This window comes from Carya illinoinensis, chromosome 7 (assembly GCF_018687715.1).
Source record: "Carya illinoinensis cultivar Pawnee chromosome 7, C.illinoinensisPawnee_v1, whole genome shotgun sequence".
Classification (NCBI taxonomy): domain Eukaryota; kingdom Viridiplantae; phylum Streptophyta; class Magnoliopsida; order Fagales; family Juglandaceae; genus Carya; species Carya illinoinensis.
In genome coordinates this window covers 35,239,561-35,253,235 of record NC_056758.1, presented here as the reverse complement: position 1 = coordinate 35,253,235, position 13,675 = coordinate 35,239,561, and the positions used below count along the sequence as shown (strand labels likewise).

The 13,675-nt window shown below is 35.7% G+C and overlaps 2 protein-coding genes across 3 annotated transcripts; one reads left to right on the top strand and one right to left on the bottom strand.

The window, feature by feature from the left end:
• The first annotated feature begins 4,432 nt into the window (after positions 1-4,432).
• On the top strand, positions 4,433-7,355 carry LOC122314795 (cytokinin riboside 5'-monophosphate phosphoribohydrolase LOG3-like). Of its 2 annotated transcripts, none has more exons than XM_043130391.1 (7): positions 4,433-4,764; positions 5,393-5,490; positions 5,568-5,598; positions 5,885-5,984; positions 6,225-6,295; positions 6,644-6,787; positions 6,896-7,039. In XM_043130391.1, the coding sequence occupies exons 1-7, from the start codon at positions 4,627-4,629 to the stop codon at positions 6,926-6,928; spliced, it is 615 nt and encodes a 204-aa protein (XP_042986325.1). In that variant the 5' UTR covers positions 4,433-4,626; the 3' UTR covers positions 6,929-7,039. The 2 variants fall into 2 exon arrangements, with proteins under 2 accessions (XP_042986325.1, XP_042986324.1); XM_043130390.1 differs by having other exon boundaries at positions 4,438-4,764; positions 6,966-7,355.
• A 949-nt stretch (positions 7,356-8,304) lies between these two features.
• Positions 8,305-12,951, bottom strand: LOC122314794 (endoglucanase 2). Its single transcript, XM_043130389.1, has 6 exons — positions 12,368-12,951; positions 11,985-12,268; positions 11,437-11,874; positions 10,184-10,331; positions 9,246-9,412; positions 8,305-9,125 (listed from the first exon to the last, which is right to left on the bottom strand). Exons 1-6 carry the CDS (start codon positions 12,636-12,638, stop codon positions 8,793-8,795), a joined length of 1,641 nt encoding a protein of 546 aa, XP_042986323.1. The 5' UTR covers positions 12,639-12,951; the 3' UTR covers positions 8,305-8,792.
• Positions 12,952-13,675: the final 724 nt, after the last annotated feature.

Here is a 13,675-nt window from a genome sequence, read left to right as displayed (position 1 = left end):
ATCCTTCTTCAATCATCAGTCGGTATTTCACTTTTAAAATATATGTTTGTAGATGGTGGAATTAGGGTTATGTCATATCCTATACATGGGCCTGAGCTTATAAATTAGCCAGGAACTCAAATAAAAGCCATTGGATATTGCAATTAAAGTGTCGGTAAAGAATATTTTAAAGAGTTCAGATGGAGAAGTAAGCAAAGTTATATAAAGATCATCATCTCCATATGTAAAATAACAATATAAAATATTAATACATTAATTAGTAAGACCTATAGCCAAACACGTAACAACCAACGTCCACACATTATCCGGCCTCCATATCGTGAATCTATATATATATATATATATATATATAGTGATATCTAGCTAATTTCTCGAAAGCAAAGTTTTTTAATTAAGAAAATGGTACTACTACTGGATTGTTTTACATATAATCGTATTTTACTTTAGAATAAACTTATAATTTTTACTCAAAATTAAAATAAAAAGTACGTTAGTACCCCACGTGTACGTAATTTAATTCAACACGTAGAAGAATATTTTAAGAAAATAAACCAAAAGTCTTCATTCGATCTCTTCTTTCTTTTTCAAGAACTATTGTTTAATAATAAGAGAGGGTGGGGATAGATAAGTATGCATCGATCGTCTCTTGATTGGATAAGGAAAAAAAAACACAAAAAACATAACAACCAAAGGGAAAAAAATAGAAAGAATAATTATTATTATTCTATATATCATGTTCATGGATGGAACTGGGAAGGAAACATCAGCAGTGTGTGTGTGTGTGTATATATATTGTATATGTATATGTCGCGCTAAGATAGCTAGCTGCACACGCACCATTGAGTGGAGTTTGATGATTTAGTGGACATGTTTGAATTGACGCCCTAAAAACAGGTTGAAAAGACTATCTTCGTCTGCTTCTTCTTCTATATTAATGCTTCTTCCTTTGTGGCAATTAGGATATTTTGGTGGTGTTGTTCTAATTGCGATTATACTATTCATGCATGATCATGACTTCATAATTTGGAAATGTTTGGGTCACTTTGGGAGTTGGGATTCGATTACTACAAGTAATCGATACACACACACATATGTATATAATATATAAATATATATATATATATATATATATTAATTTGGTATCCACGCCAGATAAAGAGAATTAATTCATGCGCTACATCATCATGATGTCCCAATTAATCCATATTGTATGTGATCATCACTTCATCAGTGCTATTTAACTTGAGCCGTCTGGAATTTTAATATGTTAATTTCAATATTTTAAGATTTATTTTTACTCTTTAATTTTTATTTATATGCATGCGTAAACGAATTAATTAGTAACCTGATCATGCATAAATCCAGTACATAATTAGGAACCGACAAACTTAAATTAAACTACCTTTACCTATAATTTAAAGAGCAGGTGGGTAGGAGAGAAATTAACAGGGCCAAGTGCCAATTAACCCCATAATCAAGGGAAGTTGTAGTTGCTAAATGCTCGGCTAATCGCTATCTTCATATAATATGATATAATTTTGTCCTCTACAAGGGTTTACCTTGGTGACGTAAAAATCAATGTACATGTGTGAAAAATGTGTGAACAAATGTCAAAAAGGTGGTAGGTAGATTCTCTTGGGATATTCTTCCAAGTTCTATTACTTCACAATCCCATCCGGAAAATACGTCCCAAATCTGGTACACGGAATCGCATTACATTAATTAATTAGTTTATTCATCTCTGTGGTGATTAAAATAAGCCAAGAATGTTCGGTGTAAAGTGGGTTGATCCTAATTCGCTAGCTTATCGTTTTCATGCAATTTCAACTGGCCAGCTTTGACTGTAAGAAAGTTACTGCTTGCTCATGTATACGTTCATAGAACTTGTCAAAGGGACTAGTGGATCACAAGGCAATAAGAGACTACTATTATTATTATTATTATTATTATTATTTGTTTTAAATGGAAAATAGTTTTGTAAAAACAAAGTCACAAGATTGGTATCTATCTAATTTATTTTACAAAAATATTTTCCAATTAAAATAAAATTATAAAAAGGATTGCATCTCTCATTTTAAGGATTTTGCCACATGATATATATATATATATATATATATATATATATATATATGTATGACTATGATTATAAGTGCACCAAGAAATGTGCAGGATCAATGTACGTAGCAGCTTGTTTGTCTTTGAGCATCATGCACCGACACCAATCTTAGTCATGAGCTTGACGATGTTAGCAATAGATGAGTTGTTTTCAACCTTCATTAATTTTGGCTTTGAAAATTATGATTAAAGCAGATGAAATCAGTTAGCTAGAGACCGAAGCTAGCTTCTTACCAAAATAGAACCAACTTTTTGAACCATTTCCATCAACTTCTCTTCACATGTTTTTCTCGGAGTCATGATCGATGCTTTAAATATTAAGTCAATACCTTGAATTGAAGATCGATGGTGTTAATTATATATTAAGAACTTAACTGATGATCGAAAGCAGTACCAAAACTAGCCTTTGAAGGCTAGGCCAGGTCTCTGTGATAACATGAAACTGTATACTGATCAAGATATATAACACAAAACATACACACATGTACACAAATATTGCCACCTGGGCTTACCACCTTATACTAATATTCTGCAAATTACGAGCTGCTAGAGGTCTATATATAAATTAATTATGGCCCTATGGGAATTTTATTGGCAAGCATATATATATATATATATAAGAGGCAATTAAATAATTAACATGTCAGATATTCTCATGAGATCTAACTCACATCGATTATCGATCATTGAGAATCTTCCAGCCATGCTACTTCTCGTGCGTAATATATACTATACAATACGAACTATATTAAAATATATATTAATTTAATCTCTTGGAAGCAAGAGTACGGCCATTTTCTGAAAAATCGTTTTCCATGAGCTAGCTCCGATCCCCAAGTGCGTATTATTTTTAATTCATTTAATTAATTTTATATAATTTTGGAAGTAAAAAGTAAGATCATGATCATGTTTGGCTCTGATATTCTTGACTCGCGCGCATTCGATCTGAAGGTCATGTAAAAGAGATCTATCCATCCAAATGCATGTCTGTCATGGGGAGGTGCATGCATGTGGTGTGACCACGGTGGGGTTTGGACCATAAATTGTTTGGCAGAGATCGAGACCCAACAAATAAATGGAACAAAGGAATATTTATGAGTTTCAGGTTAAAATTGAAGGCAATTAGAGGCGCACAGAAGTCTTTATCCACCCCTGGACGCGTACACTAGGTGCCTTGCAACCATCATTACAGCTGTAATACACCTTCTTCCAGTAGGTCCATATATATACATATATATTGTCAAATTATATGACCTCTTTATAAATAATTAATCCTCAGTATATTCATGATCATATATATATATCTATATATATATATATATATATCAGGGAAACTTCCCGTTTGGCTTTGTATTTAATTTTATGTATTGGGTTGAACATTATATATATAGATAGATATAAAATTATTTACAAGTGGGGCAGATGAAGTTCATGATTTCACGTGCCAACCACGAGATTTTGCATGCAAGTTGCAAGTACCGGCCAGGGACCTTATTAATTGTAAGTACGGGTGTACGCAGCTTTAATTGTATGAATCATATGAAAGGGTAAATATCAAAAAGTACATTATTTCAATCTTTTTTTTCTTGAATATTTATTATATACAGTGCTTTTTTATATAATAATTGACGAAGAAAATGGTACGTACGTGTTGTGGAAACTGATATATAGGTACGTGAGGGTAAATAAAGCTAGTTGTTTGGAACTTTGTAACCCGTGGAGCCTGGAGATAGACACCTATCTTTTCCATGCAATCCTGCCATTTTTTCCAATTTATAATGTAAAAACAAAAATAAACTGCCTTTTTTGTGGATTGCAAATGACCATAACCATATTTATATATATATATATACCTTAGATAAATTCAAATATTTAAATAAATTCAAATTTCTATCAAATTAAGAAATTAAATATTAAAAATTTCAATATCCATTTTTAAAAATATATATATATATATATTAAACTTACCCAGTTCAAAATTACAAATATCATTAATCTAATATCGCATCTAAGATTAATATTAAATTCTTTATAAGACATGTCTCTCTTTCAACTAGGTCCCCGTGCTTTGACTATGCATATTGAAACACATATCATTTACAACCCCGACACTATTTTGATCAAAGTGATTAAGGACCAAAAATAAAATTTTAAAAAAATAAATGTCGCTGTCAATCTCAACGCGAAATTCATTGTATATACCATACAATATCACGAGACGAGAAAAACAGAGAAGCTGATGAAGTGTATTGAGGGTGGGGAGGTGGGGAAGGCACTGATTTGCTACATATTAAAAGGAAGGGACCAATGACACCATTTGCCATTCCCTTACTTTTGGGGCGTCGGCTTTCTTTCTTTCTACTTCCCAAGCCCTTTGCTGACCGCTCACACTCAACTAACACGTTCACGTTCTCTCGCTCCCTCCCTCCCTCCCTCATCACCCAAAAAACAAAACCATACTAAACCCAATTGAATCGAACACACTTTGGTTCCATCTATAGCTTTGCACTTATGGAGAATCAACAGAAACCGCGCCAGGCGCAGCCTCCCTTGAAATCAAGATTCAGACGTGTGTGTGTTTTCTGTGGGAGCAGCCCCGGCAAGAACCCTAGCTACCAGCTTGCTGCTATTCAACTCGGCAAACAGCTGGTACGTACTGCTTAAAACCTCCCTTTTTCTGTCCCTGCCAAACCTCTTCTTATCCTAAATCAAGGATGAACTTCTTTTAGGACTGACTTGCTCCTTATACCTCCTGCCTCAGAACATTTGGCTTTATTTTTTGGCTCAGAGAAGGGCCGGGTCTGAAGCCTAATCCGCTTACTTCAAATCATATGTGGGAGTTTCTTATTTTTTATTTTTAAGAAAATTACAGATTGAAGAAACCCAGAAGTTTTGGTACCTAAAATTGATCTTTTTACGCTGATATTTGAGGAATTGAAGCCAGTGTAATCCTATTTTCTTTTAAAATTAAAAGACATTCATGACTTTAGAAAGAGGTGTTTGATAAAGAAGTTAGGAGTTTGGGTTAGGAAAAAAGGACCTCTGTGGCAGAGTGAAACGGAGATCAAATACCAGACCTCAGTTTTGGTTTCCTCTGCTCTGTTTTCTATTGCTTGGGTTTGATGAACAGCAGATGAATGTTAATGTGAAACGAAAGAAAATATAAGATATTTAACTCTTCAATTAAACAATGAAAGTTCCTAATTTTTAAAGGCGAAACGGAAATGTTTTGTTCGAAGCAAGCACGTCGGCTTTTAACACAATGAAAGCATTGCAGGTGGAAAGGAACATTGACTTGGTCTATGGAGGAGGGAGCATTGGCTTGATGGGTCTGGTCTCCCAAGCTGTCCATGATGGAGGTCGCCACGTCTTGGGGTATCTACCTACTATCACCTCTCTCTCTCTCTCTCTCTCTCTCTCTGGGTTGACGTTTCTGTCTGTTTTTCTTGCAGAGTCATTCCAACGACTCTCATGCCGAGAGAGGTACTCGAATTTTCTACTTGATTTTGAGTTTTTTTGAAGAAAAGAAAAAACAGATATGGATTTCATTATCCTGTAACGATAGGGATACGTACTGGAAGTTTCTTCATCTAGAAAAGATATTCAACAGAAATTTGTCGATTTGAAAATCAAACACCCGGCCTCGTTTTTTTTCCCTTCATCTGTTCTTTTTGTTTTTTAATGAACAAACACTCGTCGATTTGATAATTATTCAGTTTGGTTAGTTGGAGTAATATAAAAATGGAAGCTGGTCGTGTATGATTTTCAGATAACTGGAGAGACTGTCGGAGAAGTAAGAGCTGTCTCCGGCATGCACCAACGCAAGGCTGAAATGGCTCGTCAGGCTGATGCATTCATTGCCTTGCCAGGTTCATCTTGTCTTCGAACACATTTGGCCTCTGTTTATTTATTGTACTCACCCATTTGTTGTTTTAAATATTGTACAATAATGTTGTGTAGTGGACCATGATCATTCATTTCTCTATATTGCTTTACATGTAGGATAATCATTCAAAGCTATATCTTACTTAGCACTTTCCAAGAAAACTGCGCATAACGGTCAACTATATCTGTCATTACTACTATATTTAAACAAAAATAATTTGCAGGTGGCTATGGCACTTTGGAAGAACTTTTGGAAGTTATTACTTGGGCTCAGCTGGGAATCCATGATAAACCGGTAACAATTCATGTCTCTCTTCCTATAAATTTTGTTATTTTTGGATCGAGAATATAATTATTTTGTACAATATTTTATATAATTATATTTTAAATGAGTGATATTTTATTAAAATAATATCATTTTATAAAAATGAGAGTTATAAAAAGGATTGTATCATTTCTGGTCTGTCTCTCTACAGGAATGGAATATTTCTTTGAAAGTTATATTTTCATGATAATGTTGGAAATAATTCAGAGAAAGGTTGGTAAAACATGATAAATAATAGTTTATAATTAATGGCATGGCAAACAGGTGATTTTAAGATCTGCAGGATATATTGAAGATGAACATTCTTTTTGCTTGCAGGTGGGATTGTTAAACGTTGATGGGTACTACAACTCACTCCTATCATTCATTGACAAAGCAGTCGATGAAGGTTTCATAACTCCCGCTGCCCGTAGCATTATCGTCTCTGCCCAAACTGCCCAAGAACTCATGTGCAAGCTCGAGGTACATTTTTATATAATCCCCACGCACTTAGTGTTGAAATCTCTACACGTGGCTGGCAGTGCAATCTAGCCGTATATATATTCACGAGTCATGTTATATATTACACAGACAATTGTACAAAGCACAGCCAAAATTATCTGATCTGATCTGATCTGGGGCCGTCCATTTCTTCCACCAGGATTACGTGCCCAAGCACTCTGGGGTGGCCCCCAAGCTAAGCTGGGAGATAGAGCAACAACTGGGCTTCGTAACAAAGTCAGACATTTGTCGTTGACATCATCATAGACGTTCAAATTACACGATTGATGATTAATGGCCGTAGATTTTAGCGAATTTCACTATCAATACACGTAACCATGTAGATGTCAACTCCACCGGACGAGTGCCAGTCACCACAGTTCTTTTAACTAGCTGTGGTTCATGATTTTTATTTTATTTTTATTTTTATTTTTTGTGAGCTTTAATTGTTTTTCTTTAATTTAATTTGTCGATTCGAATCTGACCTGCATGTCAAAAACAATTGTGATATTTTTAATACAAGCTTTTACCATGTCGGTGTATATATATATATATATCTCTGTCATCAACTATATGTATCTATATTCTTCTCTATGATTTGATGGGTTGTTACAAGTACCTTTCATAAAAAAGAGTGGTGGGGATGGAAAGAGGTATATATACCATACACTGGAATATCCCCCCAAAAAAAAAAAATCAAAATACTTGAAAATAATTATTATAAATAACTAGATATAATTTTATGTCACGTTAAAGTATGGAAAAAATGTCATGAAAATATCGTGGAAGAAAGGATGAAGGTGGTGTGTGTTCCGTTTTTAATCAGCTCGATCTGATTGATAGATAGAGGTTGATCAGTTGTCTGTAAAGGAAGGAAGGTGAAAACAGATCATAGGGGAACGCACGCGGGGAAGAATAGTTGGTTCGTAATTGATGCGAGGTAAGGAGGAAAGGGTAGGGATGGGAGTTTTGGGAGTCACAAGACCATGTTGGTGCTTAGTCTGAATCATGATCATGGCAGGTCATAAGGACAAGTTTCGCTAGCTTGCTTGACCGTACCACAAAGGACCATTCAGCAAGTGACTCCTGTGAATGAAGAAGAGAACGCAAAAGTAATGGTGGAGAGCTCTAGCTGGTGGGCCTGCCTTTTCTCTTTCTTCTTTTTTCTTTTTCTTTTTCAATTATTATGTGTTTGGGTGTACACTGTTGCTGATAAGTGTAGGGTTGGGACATTGTGCCAGTTAGTGCTCACGTGGGCATATGGCATTTGCTCCAAGAGGTTTGACTTGACTTGGATCCAATCAGGAAGGGATTTTATTTTGATGTCATTCTTCCTTAGACTGCAGTTATTGCTAAATTCTATTTCGGGATAAGCATGACATTTGATTATGTCATGTTACTGTGGGGATTCCTGTGTTCTGGCCCCAGCTGTAAAAAGATGAATGATCATTTGGTATTATTGCTTTCAAAATTTAAGGTCAGTTTGGTAGATAATTAAGGAATAGAAAGTGGGAAGTTGAATTATTCCTTTTTTTCCTTGTTGAGTGGTTGGCAAAGGAAAAAGGAAAGAAAAGAGAAAAACATCACTAAAACTGGAAGGAAACATGAAAAAGCTCCAGCTTGACCTATCATGGTTCAAATTATGTCCTTTAGTTATTAAGTGCCCCTTAATATGCTAATATTATTGTTTCTTCCACCATGACACTTGCTGGTATGCAATCTGTTGATGGATGATGGAACACAAAAACAATCCAAAAAAGATTAACAAAGACGATAAAGTTAATGAACCAACAAATCACACTGCAGAGAAACAACTATATCTAACGCTTACCAGGACAAGTGACCAGGAAAGATCTTGAGCAATTGAGCTAAAAATCACTTCCCACCCGTGTAAAGAAACCTATTTAGATGCTAAGTTTTGCAGAGAAACAGGTCATGCAAACGGCCTGATGATCATGTACTCAATTGTTTACTAAATTAAGGAAATTTAGGTGAAGGATGAAACTAATGAAGAGGTGGTGACCAAACTCGATAGAAGGCCAACCATGAGGGCACTATTATATGTAGTGGGTTCCCCTTGCTTGGAGTTGTTACGGGAATCGATGTAAGTTCCGTTTAGAAAAGGCCCGCCGACAAGTCCTCCGATGGCTACATTTGGATTGGGATCGGTTGAGTCAAACCACTGGAACCCATCTTTGCAGCCAGTATTTGCATCAGCTGGAATTGAAGCTCCCCTGTGGCGCACATATTGCGGGTATCTATGGCCGTAACCCACTAGAAAACTCATTTCCAAAGGATTGTCACCCAAGACATAATCAGCCTGGAAAAAGTGAACACAAAATCAACTGGGAGGTAAGCACCTTCCTGGGGTGTCATGGCTAATAATTAGTTCTAAGTTGGAGACCTCAGCCTCATACAAAATTGTAAATGGATAGCATACCTGAGATTGCGCAAACTTACGAAGATCTGCTGGGGTGAAGAAATTGTCATTACACGAGAGCTTTGCAGTCTGGGATGTAAGCATGTAATCACTGAAAAGTGCAATTAAGAATGCAGAAGCAACAGGATGCTGCAGAGAGTTCCATTCATTGACCCATATAAGACCACCTGAGTCGTGGAAAACATATGGCATTAGGATCCAAGAGTGCAATTTGATATGTTCAATGCATATGATGATCAATTGTGCCTGAGCATATCCAAGATTTCCTAGGAAAATTGGTATGGTACTAATATGCAAAACAAATATTTTTTTGAAAAAAAAAAAAAAAAAAAAAACAAGCTAGAATATTGTACTCTTCCGCTTTGAGCATGCAATTGAAAGCTTGCAAATGTTTGGTATCCTGGCTGCCCAAACTCTCCTGTGTTTCAGTTGGCGGATCACTTGATGATCTATCTAAACGTTTACAAGGAACTTAAATCAAAATAATTACTCAAATCATCTAATAATAATGGGCGCCAATAATCTGTTTTCCCAGTCTCTACAGTCTTTAATTGCTCATTTAATTGTTTATTTCAGAAGTCAATCAGTCATCCATTTAGTCTTCTACTAACTCTTTCTCGTACGGGTTCTAGCATTTAATCATAAACAAAATTAGATGTTTCCTGGAATAAGGAAAAGATGGAACAACAATGGGAGGACCAAGTAAAACCATTGCTTGTTGAATTCATCAAACTTCTGGTTCCAAATTTCTGCGAGCAGGACATAATGAAAAATCTCAAAACCAAGTAATTGAGAGGAATATTTAGTTATATTTTTTTTACATATGAATGGCATGAGACCACCATTCACTTTAAAAACCGAGGCCAAGAAAATAGAGGAAAGTGATAGATCAGAGAAAATAATTATGCAAGTCTTATAGGATATGCGGAGAAGATTACTTTCAGTTCTGCTGGTTGTGGCTGTTGGAGAACTTGGTAGGAGGACACACATAACAGCCTCAGCCGTCTCTTTGTATTTTTGAAGACCAGATATGAGGGATTTTGACCCCTCTTTGCAGCCAAAGAAGGTTAACCTCGACAACAGAACCTGCACCAACACTTGAGTCTCTTTTAACAAAGTAGAAAAGCAGATCAATATGCTGTTTGTGAAAAAAATAATAAAAAATGATGTTTGTGGCTTTGCAAATGTCTCCAAAGATAAACTCTTTTTATAAGTTGGCAGTATTATCAAGGAAGATAAAAACACTGGATATTCTCAACTCATGCCTCGAACATTTTTGCAATATAGAGGGTTGTCATATAGATTACAATCTTTTCCTGAAAGAACTTGTCCCCGAGCCATGGTCTTCATTCATGTCATCAAAAACTTAATCTCTCATGGTTCAAACGATGTATAGGTTCATGCATCTGTTTATATATAAGTCTCAGTTTCCCTTAATCATAGAGCATTAGAGATTTCGCTTCTATATTTTTTATTTTTTTTTTAATATGTATTTTGAATGAGAGAAGGATGTGTTTCCTTCACAAACAAACTTTCCTAGGCAATTATGATTCCAGATCAAATTGGTTCCTATTAGAATGTCGTTAGTAAAACCATTAGAAACGCCAAGTGTGGTCGCCTAGCCCCCTTGATTGCCACACCCAGCCTGGTCCCTATTTTTTTCATTCTTTTTATTTAAGATATTTTTGGTATTAATATTAGTATAATTAAATGTTTGCATCTTTTTTATTTTAATTTTATTTCTTGTTTTCAGTTTTTATTTTTACATATGCAAATTCAAATTTTGACTATTTTGTCCACTTGGCTTGTGAAGTAACAGCTGTTGAATTGTCATTGGTATTAACGTGGCATTTTTAACGGGTGTACTGATGAAATTCTAAATAAGGGATTCGTTTCATTTATAGTAAAAAGTTCACATAGAGCAAGTTGACTTCTTTGACAAAATCTTATTAACCAATAAACTATTGAATTATGTTAAAAAATCTTATCCTCCTGATTTGTCATTTTTTTCTTTCTATTTAAACGCATATATTTAAACGTTAAAATAAAATGACAAAAATGACATATATTGATTAAGTGAACGTGCGTCCTAGAAGTTAAATGTGATAAATAGCATACCAACATGCGTGCGTGTGCGTTTCTTCAGCGAGAGAGAGAGAGAGAGAGAGAGAGAGATTGTGTGTCGATCTACCTGGGTTCCTGCAAGCTTGTTATCCCAGCTAAACCAGGTTGGAGTTCCCCAGTTAGCAAAGGCTTTTCCATTTTGTTCGGTCGCATATTGAAGATAGGAGCGATCCATGGTAGCATGATAGAGCCAGCTAGCTGCCCATAAGAGCTCATCTTCATATCCTGTTGAATTGTAGTGCTTCTGGACTTCAGGGAAGCTAATACTATAAGAATGTCTATGCTTGTCCGCAAAATTAAACAGTTGTTTTGAATGCTCCAGGAGTATTCTCGAGTAATTCGGATCTCTTTCCTTAAACACCAGCGATGCTGAAGCCATCGCCGCTGCAGTCTCGGCTGCAACTTCTGTTCCTGGAGAAGATGTGTTAACCTGCGTGAGTGGCCTCTCCTCGGTCATGACTTCAGGCCTGTCCCAACAGTTATGGTCTGCTTCAGGATCACCCACCTGCCCCCGATATTAGAAAGTGAAAAAGAGACACATTTCAGATGCCTGATTGATGTTTCAACAAATTTACTTTTGATTTGATGCCAAGCAATGAAGGTTACGATGGCAACCTGAATGTAGAGAACATTCTCGGAAGGATGGGCCTTGATAAGGTAGTCAGTGATCCACTTGAGCGAGCGTTTAGCATGTGTAGACTGATTCACAGATTCCATTTGATCTCCATACTCGAGAATAGCCCACGACAACACTGTGGCAGTGAAAGCCATTGGAAAACCAAACTTCATGTGATCCCCTGCATCGTACATTCCTTTTGACAAATCCAACCTAGCTTCGCTACCGTCTTTCAGACCCGAATCCCCTCTCCAAGATATCATGTTATCTACCAACTTCCCAGCTACCAAAAAAAAAAACGAATTATATTGAATATACTGCAAAATGAACCAGGAAAAGATGGAAAGGTCAAACACGGGGAGAATGAGATAGTATTCCAAACATTTCTGTATGTCGAAGAATTGCATGGCGATCTCGAGAGCGTTGGCGTATTTCTTGACAGGAGCGCCAGGAGGCCCCGGCACAGGAGCCGCCTTATCGTAGAAAATATGTGGCTTCTTTAAGACCAGTACAAAACAAACGACGAGGGGCAAGACTATTACCACCAGAATCCAACGGAAACGCCCTCTAGACCTTGATTTCTCTACCATTTTCACAGAATGCCGGCTCTGTGACGATTCGACAGCCATAAGAGCTGAATCAAATTCAGACATATTGTACAGAAACAGAGCTCATCTGCTTTATTTGAGGGTTCGGATTCAGTGGGTGCAACGAGATTTACATTAAAATGGAAAATTGTGGTTAAAGGAACGCGCATGTTTGATACTCAGAGTTCACAGCCACCGAAACGAAGCCTAATTAAGGAAGGGGGAAGCTTGATCTTTAAACACTAGATTTTTGTCTCAGATATTGTACAGAAACAGAGCTCACCTGCCTTATTTACGGGTTCAGATTCAGTGGGTGCAACGAGATTTACATTAAAATGGAAAATTGTGGTTAAAGGAACGCGCATGTTTGATACTCAGAGTTCACAGCCACCGAAACGAAGCCTAATTAAGGAATGGGGAAGCTTGATCTTTAAACACTAGATTTTTGTCTCATAATTATTTTTCTTCAAAAATTAATAAACACCCGATCCAAACCCTTACAGTATTTTTTTTTTTTTTTGCAATTATTTTTAGATGAAGGGTCTTTTTACAAAATATTATTATTTTCATAACAAGTGTAGAAAATTATGTATTATATCATTAATTTTTTATTAATAAAAAATGTGTTTTCGACAGCACACTCGGATATTCAATAAATTTTAAGCAGAAAAAGATACACAAATTAGTGTACTTTGTAATTTATCAAATGTATAATATAATTTCAGAGTTTTATTTAAATAATTATAAATTTGATAGAATATACTTCATGTTTTTTTATTTTTACTTTAAACTGGAAAATTGACAACCCTTTTTCTACCGTCTCTGTTATTTTTTAGGTTCTGAATGACGAAAATACCCCAAATGCAGTTTATGTGAGGATAGAGATACTACATGATAATAATATTCAATATAAATTTTGTCAAATTGAATCATATTTGTTGAGTAATCAATGCCCAAGAGATTGTAACCATTGAATTGGCCACCAACAAGAAGGCGAATGACAGCCACTGTTGAAGTTAAACAATAATTTTGAGAAAATTTCGCAAGTAATATGTTACTTATAATTTGATGGATAAAGGAGAGAAAAACATGCCCAACAGGCA

Coding starts and splice junctions, on each gene's coding strand:
- LOC122314794 (XM_043130389.1), bottom strand. CDS start 12,638: ATGTCTGAATTTGATTCAGCTCTTATGGCTGTCGAATCGTCACAGAGC. Junction 10,332..11,436: donor ACAAGCTTGCAGGAACCCAG/GTAGATCGACAC, acceptor GTGTTGGTGCAG/GTTCTGTTGTCGAGGTTAAC. Junction 9,126..9,245: donor GTAAGTTTGCGCAATCTCAG/GTATGCTATCCA, acceptor CACTTTTTCCAG/GCTGATTATGTCTTGGGTGA.
- LOC122314795 (XM_043130390.1), top strand. CDS start 4,627: ATGGAGAATCAACAGAAACCGCGCCAGGCGCAGCCTCCCTTGAAATCA. Junction 5,599..5,884: donor CGACTCTCATGCCGAGAGAG/GTACTCGAATTT, acceptor TATGATTTTCAG/ATAACTGGAGAGACTGTCGG. Junction 5,985..6,224: donor TGCATTCATTGCCTTGCCAG/GTTCATCTTGTC, acceptor AATAATTTGCAG/GTGGCTATGGCACTTTGGAA.